The sequence below is a fragment of the Stegostoma tigrinum genome, chromosome 6, assembly GCF_030684315.1.
Source record: "Stegostoma tigrinum isolate sSteTig4 chromosome 6, sSteTig4.hap1, whole genome shotgun sequence".
Taxonomy (NCBI): domain Eukaryota; kingdom Metazoa; phylum Chordata; class Chondrichthyes; order Orectolobiformes; family Stegostomatidae; genus Stegostoma; species Stegostoma tigrinum.
In genome coordinates, this window is record NC_081359.1 from 66,084,686 (window position 1) to 66,096,913 (window position 12,228).

The 12,228-nt window shown below is 39.0% G+C and overlaps 1 protein-coding gene across 2 annotated transcripts in view; it reads right to left on the reverse strand.

The window, feature by feature from the left end:
• The window catches only part of edar (ectodysplasin A receptor), an 82,358-nt gene that overhangs the window by 26,678 nt on the left and 43,452 nt on the right, over positions 1-12,228 (reverse strand). The window contains exons 3-4 of one of the 2 annotated variants that reach the window (XM_059646617.1): positions 10,440-10,565; positions 3,592-3,773 (exon numbers count right to left, since the gene is read on the reverse strand). In XM_059646617.1, coding sequence (XP_059502600.1) covers positions 3,592-3,773; positions 10,440-10,565 — 308 coding nt within the window. The remainder of the gene's footprint in view (positions 1-3,591; positions 3,774-10,439; positions 10,566-12,228) is intronic. The other variant, XM_048533065.2, reaches the window with a different exon arrangement.

Sequence of the window (12,228 nt, forward strand, 5' to 3'; positions counted from 1 at the left end):
GGGGAAGAGAAAAATAAAGAATGGTAGAGTCACTGGACTTGTAATCCAGAGGACTACATTAAAGCTCCATGTCAAATCACCAGACTCATTAGAGACAGATGACTGGTGGCGGTTTAACCTGAGGGCCACTATACCTCAGGCAAGGAGGATGAGGTTGAGAAGCAGAATCCCTCAGCTGGTGCAGGAATTGAACCCACACTGTTAGCATCGCTCTGCTTTGCAAATCAACTGTCCAGTCAACTGAGCTAAACCAATCCCACTTTGAGCAAAGTGTGGAGCTGGATGAACACAGCAGGCCAAGCAGCATCTCAGGAGCACAAAAGCTGACGTTTCGGGCCTAGACCCTTCATCAGACCTGATGAAGGGTCTAGGCCCGAAACATCAGCTTTTGTGCTCCTAAGATGCTGCTTGGCCTGCTGTGTTCATCCAGCTTCACACTTTGTTATCTTGGATTCTCCAGCATCTGAAGTTCCCATTATCACTCACTTTGAGCATACAGGTTCAACCCCACTGTGGCGGCTGGTGAAATTTAAATACAGTTCATTACTAAATCTCGAATTAAAAGCTAGCATCAGTTATGTTACTGTCAGATTGTTGTTAAAAAAATTACCATCATTACTGGTTCCCTAGTTCCCTTTACTAATCTGGAATCCAGATTATTGAAAGGGTGTGATTGCACTAGACAGGGTACAGATGCGATTTACCAAGATGTTCCCTAGGCTGGTGAGATTTAAGAATGAAGAAAAATTGATACTCTGGGGTTGTTTTCCTTGGAGCAGAGGAGACTCAGGAACAAGATTGAAATGTGCAAAACTGTGAAGGGCACAATTAGAGTTGGCAGGAAGGAATATTTATGTTTGTTGGACAGATCAACAATCAGGAAGCATAGTTTAAGGTAAAAGGCAGGAGATTGAGATGGAGTGAGAGAAAACCTTTTGTTAAGCAGAGTATGGTGGGAATCTGGAATTTATTTTCTGTAAGGGTGGTACAGACAGAAGTCTCCTTAACATTTAGAAAGTATCTAGATGTGCACTTGTAATGCCAAGGCATGTATGGCTGTGGGTGAAGCGCTGGAAAATGGGATTAGAAGAGTTAAGTGGTTGTTTCTGACCAATGATGAATCCATTGGCCAAAGGGCATTTTTCTGTGCTGTACATTTCTATTAAGTAAGTGGATAAGAAGGCAAAATATGATGCAGAGGAATATGCAGCTTTCTACTTTGGTAGGAAAAATAGAAAAACAGAATATCTTTTAAATGGTGAGAGACTGGAAAGTTTTGGTATTCGGGGATAGCTTTTACATGAATTACAGACCATGCGGAAACAGCAAGCAATTAGGAAGAAAAATAGTGCGTTATTAGTTTCTTCAATTGAACATTTACTTTTGCTGTTTGATTGACAGTGTTATAAGAATGTAGCAGACCTATGCTTTTCAAAGTAAACACTGAATGCCCTACTATTTTTTTTAAAAAATGAGGATTTCAAAGACTTCCCAAGTTACTGAAGCTGCTTTGTTTCTGCATCTCGCTAACAACGGAAAATGCACAGAGGCAGCAAAATGGGGAGAGTGTAGCATGAAGGGGGCATGGGTTAAATATTATTATTGAAAATACTGAGCTAATTGCATGAGGATATGTGCATATTTCATATGTGATTAAAAGTAGCTAATGTTAATTGGAAGACATATTTCTTTATGGACCTGTTTACACTGGGAATGAAGGAGGAGAGACAGCAATAGAAGAAGAGTGCAATGTTCAGTGTTTTATGCTGAACAGAGGAATTTAAATCTAAATCAAACTATGTGTGAAGTGAACCAGCTTCAGCTTTCTCATTTTCTTGATGAATATTTCCCAGATTAACATGGAATGGAGGGATCACAGGTGATGCAAGAGAGGAATGTGTCGTATAGGGGCATGTGGAGGGACATGGGATTCTGGTTGTGGAGGGTTGAGGGGTTCAGATTAACAACTTCTCTGGGAGCTGGTTCAACCAGAGTCAGGATTTTGATATTGGGAAAAGCCCCAAAGATCAATAGGAAACTAAAATCAAGTTGAAGGCCTACACTGCATGCAACTTAGCAATGTGAGGGGCCTGACAAAAATTGATGCTAGGAGGATATTTTGCCCAGCTGGACAGTCTGGAACACAGGGACCCCAACCTCAGTATCAGTGGCCAGCCAATGAGCTGGTGAGAAATGTTTTCACTCAAAGGACGGCGAATCTTTGGAATTCTGGAACTCAAAGAGTTGTGGATGCTCAATGGCGGGGTATGTTTAAATCAGATGTTGATAGATGTTTGCCACCTAAAGGAATGAAAGGATACATAGCTATAGCAAAAGAGTGCAGTTGAGGTAGAATATCAACCATGACCAAATATAATGACCCTGAGCAAGCTCTAAGGGTTGGAAGTATAACTGATTGCTATGCTTAAGACAAATTTGATCCCCGTCAGTTTGCATGGCCATCCTTGAAGTAGATCCTGGAATTTGGGTTTGTTAGTAGTTTTTTTTTACCATCAGTAGTGACCCATTTATGAGGATGTTATCTCAATTGCAAAGTAGGAGATGGAAATATTTACGTCAAATATTTTTCTGTTTTTCAGCATTCAAGGATGCAAGTAGCTTAGATACTGGTTGTATTCCTTAGCTGAAACACACCCAATCTGATTCATTAATGTGTTCTTCTATCAATACTTGGTCTGTCCTGTATGTGACTCTTCACATTCAACAACGCAGTTGACTCTTAATCAACCTCTGAAATAGTCTCCTAAGTAATTCAGTTATTTTACAGAAGGCAGTTCATTTACATATGAACATAGAAAGTAGGGGCTAAAATAGGCCATTCAGCCCTTCGAATATGCTCCGCCATTCAATACAAATATGGCTGATCCTCTGTCTCAATGCCATTTTCCCATTTTCTCCCCATTCCCTTTAAAATCCAAAATAAAACTTTCTTAACTTCCACCCTCTCAAGGCAAACAGAATTGGCATAAATATCGGCCTTGCCTATAAATAAGTAAACAAAAGGAAAGCTAATCTTAGGATTCCTGCAAATCTTAGATGGCCATGAACCTGACAACGAGAGGAAAAGACAAATCTTCGACTTACCTGATCACATATTCCAATGGTTCACTACCCTTTCATCAAGGTCGATGTAAAGAATGACTCACAGCTGAAACTACATTTCTCTAGGGTTTTTCCAACAACTACAGTATATCCCTCAGTATTCCTCTGTGGTCACCATAATAATGTGGTAGCCTACTCTGCACTTTCAATCTTACTTCATGAATCAGAAATTGCACCAGCCATTTCCCCAAATAATACTTCATGCTTATGTGAAAGATAGAATAATGAAATATATGCCATACACACGGTGAAAAGATTAACACCCTGTGGTTAATAAAACCAAGTGAAATTCCTGACAAGAATGTGTAGCAAATTATATAACCACCAACTGTAAAGCCACCAAACGTGGCTTTCCGAAATTTCTTCTTCCATAATGAGTCTCAGAAGTTTAAAATGATACCAGAATTTGTCTGGTTTGGATTGCAAACTTCCAGGAAAGAACAGCAAGTTTTAATAAAGTATGCTTACCCTGGGATGCAAGGTCCACATTCTGCATCGGTTTCTGTGGTGCCTGGTGTCAAGACAGTAGCTCGAAAGAAACCCTCACAATCTTTGTGTCTTCTGCAGATCTGATATACGCCCCTTGAGAATTTGCCATTCTGGCAAGGCTGGCAGCCATAGGAATCATCCTTAACTCCATATCCACAGTTCTAAAAAGAAGACATATAGGTTAGAACTGTAGCTAATTGGAATCATAAAATTTGACTGGCCAAGATCTGCATATAAGGAGTGCCAACTTAAGAATTAGGTCACAAATTTTACCAGTAAAACACTCCCCTGCTATAACATACTCATTCATTCCACTGGTTGGCAATGGATGATAATGAAATTGAAAAATTAAGTTTTGATTTTTTTTATATCATAGATGTGCAAGGGGAGATGTGAAGTACAATACAGCTAAAGATGATTCAATTTGATTTGAGAGCTGTTTAATACAGATATATCCTGTATATATATTTCTGATATACTGTCTCAACACTTTTCTTGTTAAAGGTTGTTTTTTTATCATTCACAGGATGAGGGTGTGACTGGCTAGGCAGCATTTATTGTCCATCCCTAATTGCCCAGAGGTTAGTTAAGAGTCACCCACGTTGCTGTGGGTCTGCAGTCATATGTAGGCCAGACCAGGTAAGGATGACAGTTTCATTAAGTTTTATAGGACCATTTGATCTGAACATGATGGATCCTGATATTTCTGAAATGCAACTCAGTTTTCAAAAGGAGGGTACCAGGTGTGAATCTGGGAACCCATTTACTTTCAAGTGATGACTTATGAAGCTGTTTGAGCAACTTACTAACGGACCAAGGAGGGCTGAAATGCAGTTTTCAGTTTGGTTACTGCCACATCCTAATAGTCTGAAAATTATTGGTGTACTGCTATCAGAAGCTGAAATATTTTTGTTAAGTCTGAATTTTTTTTTTGTCCCCAGAAGTTTTGCTGTGAGATCAGGCACCGTACCATCCAACTGCTCATTTGGACAAATCACTGAACACTCTGAATCCTCTGAAATCCTGCCTCTTCTCTTGAGTATGACAATAGTAGGCCCAATCATAACTGCTATCCACCCTTTGATACTCTAACTAGTATCTCCTGCCTCTAAGCAGTGCTCAGCACCCCTAATTGGCGTAAACCCGCATCCAGCATAATTACGGCTTAATATTTAAAGATAGTGTTACATAAGGCAGTATGGTGGCTCAGTGGTTAGTACTGCTGCCTCACGGAGCCCAGGACCCGGGTTTGGTTCCAACTTCATGTGGCTATCAGTCTGACATTAGCATATTCTCCCTGCCTCTACCTGAGTTTCCTCTGGATGCTCTGGTTTCCTCCCATAGTCCAAAGATGTGCAGGAAAGTGGACTGGCAATGCTAAATTGCACATAGTGTCCAGGGATGTGCAGGCTAGGTGGATTAGCCATGGGCAATGCGGGGATATGATAGGGGGCTGGATCTGGGTGGGATGCTCTTCGGAGGCTGAGGGTGTGGAAATGATGGGATGAATGGCCTGGTTCCACACTGTAGGGATTCCACAAGCAACATTGACCCAGCATGGTTTTAGAACCAGAAATCTTCTAGGCATTAGATTCCCCATCCCAACTTGAAAATAAAGTTCCCCAAAATTACAAACAAATCCAGAAGGTGATATTGAAAAGCTGAAAAATAAATCAAGCCCTCCATAAATATCAGAGCTTGTTTGGATCTGAGGCAAGTTCATGAGAGATTATGGCAATCCCATCTCAGTGCTGCTTAATACAGAGAATTAAAACTACGGCCTTAATTACGTATTAGTGAACTGTAGCAGTGAAACAATTCACATGTTTTCATATAGGTACTTACTTCTAGGTAAAAGGCACACCAACTAAGGTGATAAGCAGCGCTATGTGAATGTTGTAAGATTGGTGAGTTATTCGGCACCATTCTTTTACAGAAGTCTATCTCACTACCTGCCTTACCATTGACTCGCATTTTGTATTGTGGAAGCACGTGCATGGACAATACAAGCAAAAGCTACCAGAAATTTGAGTGCAAGTGTACATACAGTTTTAACACAATGATAAGCATTAGCCAAGCACTCTGGCACTAAAACTGAACAACTTCCAGTGTGGAGTCTCATTCCTTCAAGTTATGAATTACTTTAGGGGATGAAAGAAAATGTCAAACATTATTTTTTTCTTACATTCCCTTGTTATGTTTTTGCCTTAATCCAATCTTTCTTTCATTTCATTTAGCCTTTTTTATGTAATAGGTTTAATATTAAAATCAACTCCTTTAATTCATCCTTCTTGATCCCCAGATATCAATTTCTCAATCATTCAAGCTCATTAGTTAAGGAGTTACACTTGTGCTCACTTTGTTCATTCACATCCCAGATGACCTCTTTCCCTCACTGTGCTGTGACAATAGACCTGACACAGCAAAATTAGCCCCGCTGCCTCATGCTTAAATAATTTCTTCCCTTCTTATTTAATCCTTGTACCATTCTCTTGGACTACGCATTATCTTTGGCTGTTTCTCACCTTTATTGCAGTGTGCACGGATAATTGGTCCTGTTACTCTCTCCTTCAGCTTCCTGGACTCCAGTAGTCACGCCACAGAAGGCAATCACTGGAAATCCATGTGGAAATTCGTGGAGATGAACCCACAACCTCCCATTCCAGAAAAGTGCAGGATATTCCAAATGCGCTGTATCATACATTCTGCCAGCTGATGACCTTCATACGAAAATATTCCCCAATAATTCCTGATTCATGTTCCCAAAATCATGTGAATGCTCTTGCCTCTTCATGAAAATAATTTGCTGAAATTCTATCAAGAAAATTTCATAGGCAAAGTAGGAACAAAGGAGGAGGAGTGGTTCTTCAAGCTGAATTCAATAAGTTTGTGGCTAACCTGATCCACCTTTCTCTCTGCCAACATGACCTCGACTCCCTTGTCTATCAAAAATCTTTTTAACTCAGCCTTTACAAAATTCCATGACCCCATCTTATGCACTTTTTGGGAAGAGAATTTCATAGACTAATGAAACTTTGAGAGACAAGTAAATCTCCTTATTTCCAACTTCTTTTGCAAACTCCTGGTTCAAATCTCTCCCACAAGAGAAAATATTATCGCGGTATCCACCCTTTCAAGTTCCATCAGTATCTTATGTGTTTCCCCTCTCATCTAGGAATTTATATGTTCCTTTTCTAAATATGGTTAATCTGTTAGAGTGAATGTAATTATGGTAATTTAGAAGTAGAGGCCCTGTGATATATTCAATCTAGAACAGAGTTCAACTTAAAAAAATCACGTTGAATATGTTTAAATACCAATTTAACCAGCAAGTATGAGGCAAATATGTCAAACATATGTATAAAATGCCACAAAACTGAGCTAATTCAAGCACAGATTAAAAATTGTACAAAACCATGCCTGTGTTATATTTTTAAAATGATGTCTGCTCACTATGATCATATGTACATTCAACTTTTCTACTCTTTTCAAGTGGAGAAGTAATTTCATCATACTTTTATTTTAAAGTAATAAAACCTCTTACATTAACTCAATTGGAAATGTGAGAGAGATACTTAAATAATCACAATCCACACTTTAAAATATTAGCCAAAGGCAACCCCTTATCTTGCTCTAGGAAGCCTAAATGCATCTTTCACTATCTTCACTCTTTCTACCAATTCTCTCTCTTTGTCCCCAAGTTTGCATTTCTCAGGTATTCCCCATCTCTTTCATTGTCTCCCTCCTCAAAAACAGCAACCTCAAACCCTTTGTCCGTTTCCTCAATTACATGCTGCCTATTGGCGTGATGGGTCGAACAGCGAGAGATCAGCTTTTATATACATATTCTTGGGTGAGAACTCAAACAACCATTAGATTGTCAACACAACTGTGCCCCAGCTTAACTGGCAGTCCTAGTGTCTGATTTCTATCTATTTATAATATTTGTTCATAGACATTCAAGTAGTGTCAAGTAACTTGTAGTTATAGGTATTTAAAATGCAGAGGGTCTAGTTCTTTAGATTAAGACTCCTGTTGGCCTTAATAAATGAAACTTCTTTACTATAATGAAAGTCATGTATGAATTACAATTTTACCGCTTTATTTTACACATCCAACTGCCACTGTAGGAGTCATTGTTTTTATGCAGTGCGTACTGGGTGAATGAGCAGAATGGGCCACACTGTGGTTACAGAGGCCTGAGAGGCCAAAGGAAGTGGAAGGAGCAGTAGACCTTGGTATGTGGGGGCATAAGGAATACGTTTTGTTTCTATCTTTCAAAAGTTTCTATTCTGCAGACTGTGGTTCATGCCTTCTTCAACCAATATCACTGTAACTGTAATAAAAGATATCATACAAAGAATGCAAGATTCACTGGGCCAGTGTTTACCGTTTATCATTAGTTGCACAGCAGAAGATGATGGTGATCTATTTTCTTGAACTACTTCAGCGAAACAAAAATCAACCACCATTCATCTGTTTATGGGACCTTGCTACGTAGAAAGCAATTCTGGGTTTATTAATTTTCAGCTTGTTTTGGATAGAAAGTCTCCATATTAGTACAAAATGAACTTGTCTTACTGTCAAAAAATTCAATCATGCTAGCAAAGGAAAGTGCTAGTCTTTGCAATATAGTAGCTTGGAAGTAGTTTTAAAAGACTTAAGTAGTAAAAGTTCTTTTCAATAACGTTATTGATGAATTAGCACAATTCACAACATGCAATTTTGAAACTGGTCATGGTCTTGGGCATTAGGAAGAATTTTAAATTGTCCTTCTTTCATTTTGTACTTGAGGAAGAAAACACTGCGAGTTCCACACAACTGTTTGCCAAGACTGTAATTTCAGACAATGCAGTCCAAATTCTCATAAGCAAAATACAGTACAGCACAATAACCACAATTAATTCTGGGGTTTCTGAAATATGGAATTTTGGATTGCAAACAATTCAGATAGTTGTTTTGCAGAGTTAAACGTGAAGTCTGTGTTGGTGAATTCTGTAACAGAAGTGAGATAAAACTGAAATCTGGAATTCATTGTAATTATTCCAGTCTGTGAGTACAATTGCAGTTCATTGCAATGTGAGTCAAGCTTGTTGAGTTGTAAATGTCCGCTGATATTCTTCACAAAATAGGTAATGTTGCAAATAGCGATTCATAAAATAGAGCTGTGACAATAGTCTATTGTTCATATTAATGAGGGATTTGGAGGGATTAATTTTAAAACAACATGGTAATTTTCTAACCTTGGCAAATGGAATTGTTAACTGAAGGCTCAGTATTCTTAACAGCAAGCAGGAGGCAATGGTGTTGTGGTATTGTTACTGGCTTAGCCATTCAAAACCTTGGGCTAATGGGTTTGACCAAGTTAGACGCTGAAATTTGAACTCACTCACTTTTTAATTACATTTTAATGAATTTTAATTAAAGCTCATTAGCAGCTATGCAACCCTTGCTAATTATCAGAAAAAAAATTAGTTTTAATTAGCTCATGACCTTGACAGAAAGAATGTGCTGAAAATCAAACTTCACTATTTCACAAGTCATCACAAATGTGAAATATGGGCAATTTAATCGCTAGGATGGTTAATTTGGTTAAGTGTGACCATTATCCAAAATATAAAAAATGTGCACCAGGTTTTAACATAAACAAACAAAAACACATAAAGCGAAATTATTATAAGAAATACTCTACCCTGTGGCAAAGTGGATTATTAATTACTACTTTACAAACCCTAAAAACACCACATTAAAATCCACACATGTATGCATTCTTTCACAAATAGGTCAGACAGGATGGCCAAAACAGCTGCAGGGCCCCTGAGGATGGATGAGGCCCACAGGCGGTTTAGAGTTTTTCGGCCCTGACTCAATTTCCTGGGGATGAACAAGTCTCAGTGTTAATGCAGGCATCATACGTCCCAGGACACTGAGACAAAACAGTGTCAGCTGTTTGAACAGGACCTCAGTACTGCAACAGTAGGCCATCGTCTCCCAGTGGTTATGAAGGTGATGGCTGCTTTGAATTTATATTTACATGCTCCTTCCACGGGGTGACTCGCATGGGATCTGTCAGTCATCCACCACCAAATGGATCAGGATGCATTAAGGGTCACAGATCTGAAACATTAACTCTGCTTTCTCTCCACAGACACTGTCAGACCTGCTCAGGTTTTTTGAGCAATTTTTTGTTTTTGTTTCTGATTTCCAGGTTCTTTTGTGCCTTTTTTTTCCTGCCAAGGAGAAACCTTTCCAGTAACAACTGCCTTCTTGATAAAAAGATGCAATCACTTCCTTATCTAACCCAAAACCTGGCTGTTAACTCACATCTGGCAAAATGTTTTCAAAATCACTATCGGTTACATCATTACTTTTAGACTCAAACAAAGTACTAATGGTCTCGACATGACGCCAGGGCTTAAAGGTTTGTCTCAGAATCTGTTGTCAAGGATGTCACTGATGGGTTCTTATTTCATGAATTTCTGCACTTACACAGATCAAGGGCTCACGATACCAAAGTATTAATCTGGGTCACATTTTATGCTTGCGATGTCAAAATTGGAAGTCAGTAGCAAGAAATTAAGTTAATCAATGCTGGAAAAATCAGGAGCCAATCACATAAATTGATGCCTATGTTTGATTGTCTGATTCATGTTCCCCGAGTTAAATTCCAAAGAATCTCACAATTTCTAGACCCTTGTTTACTGCCCTGTTTAGTCAAATGCAAAATTACATTTTTGTGACAATTTTCTAAGTCCACTGAAAGTATACGTGAAAAGACCAAAAAGTAAGTTATAAGAAAAACAAACCTCATTTCAAAAGTAACTTACTGAAACAGGCTCTTCACCTGAGTGACATTGAGGACAGGCGTGGCAAGCTCCAGTTGTGTGATTAAAGTATTCATTTTCCCCACATTCTGAAGAGTAGTCAGCAATAACTGAAGAGATCAAGGATACCTGGCATTCAAGAATAGATTGTTATCAGATTGCTAAATGTTCCCAAAATATTACCAAAATATTCACATTCATTTCAACACTTATTTCTTCAAACAAGTAAGCATTAAGAGATAAAGTAAAATAACTTCTCCACAAGATTCCTGGATTACTACACATAGATGTTACAGCCAGTTATATCTGTTCTTATCTCTAATTCTAGAAGCACAAAGCACCAGGGTTTAAAATGAGACATTACTTATAATTTACAGACAAGTGAAATTTTGCTAAAACACTTGCCTCAGGAAATGGACAAGATTCCTTGCAGATGCTCAGCTCATTCTGTTAGTTTTGTATTTATGTGACTGTAACCCTGGCTAAAAATTATTGAGTTTGAGATCCGTGTTAGTAAATTCCTGGTAAATATCTGGTGATAGCTGTGCCTAGGGCGGAAGAAGCCAATGGTCCGACTTTAGTGTTTATTGAACTATTTAAAGAACATTGCAAAATAATTGATACAATCTGAAAGCTGTGTGACAGTCATGATTGCACCTCAAAAACACCACTGAAATCATACCACTGAGATGGTGAGATTCAAATTAAAATGCTTATTACACAGAAAATGACATCGCAAGGCCTTTTTATAAAGCAGTGATTTACCTTTGAATCATAGCCATGGATGCAATGTAGAAATTAGAACTGCCAACTAAAACAAACTCTAACAAACAGTAAGTGATTGGGAGCAGATTTCCCATTTTTCTTTGTGACATTCATTTAGAGATACACATTAGCCAAGGCATCTTTGGCAACTCACTTGTTTTTCTTCAAAACAATGTCATTGAATCTGTCAGGCTCATAAAAGTAGATTTACCATCTCACCCAAAAGAAGGCATCCTGCTGAGAGGGCGCTGCAATGATTTTGTGCTCAAGTTCTGGAGAAGGCTTCAACACAGAACCTGCTGCCAAAACATTTCAGTTTTGCCAGGACCGGATCTTCCTGCATCCAAAGTCTGATATTGTCAGTTGTGACCGAAAGCGTGTCCAGAAAATTTAAAACCATTGCAGATATTTCCAGTGGTGGTACCTCTACTGGTGTATCTGTCAGCAGGGGATGGTGCAATGCATCAGTATTTGGCACTTGGCCTTCAGTACAGTGTTGCAATTTGTTCCTGTACACACCTAGTATTCGAGCCCATCATTGAATTCAGCCTGAAGCTGTGGGTGGCAATGCCGTGCCCTCTTTAAGTACAGCTAGCAGGGGTTTATTACAAATTCACGTCCATAAAGGTACTGGTAGAACTTCCTTACTCCAAATGTGACCTCCAAGCCTTCCTACTCTATCTAAGTGCATTTATTCTCTGCATTTACCAAAGTCCCAGATGCATATGCTATTGGGTGTTCCTCTCCATTGGGCCACTTACGAGCTAATACTACCCCAGTGCCTCATAGGGAGGCATCAAGGATTAATACCAGATCTCAGTTGGGATTGTAATGTGCCAACACCTCAGAGGATGGTAGCTGTTTCTTCACTTCGCTGAAAGCTATGGCTTAGCTACACGACCATTTCCAAGGCTGACCCGACTCGAAAAGTTGATGCAAAGGTGCCAAGATGGAGGTCAAGGTATGTATGAACTTTCTATAATAATTCACTAGGCCAAGGAAAGACCTGAGCTCTAGTACAGATCGG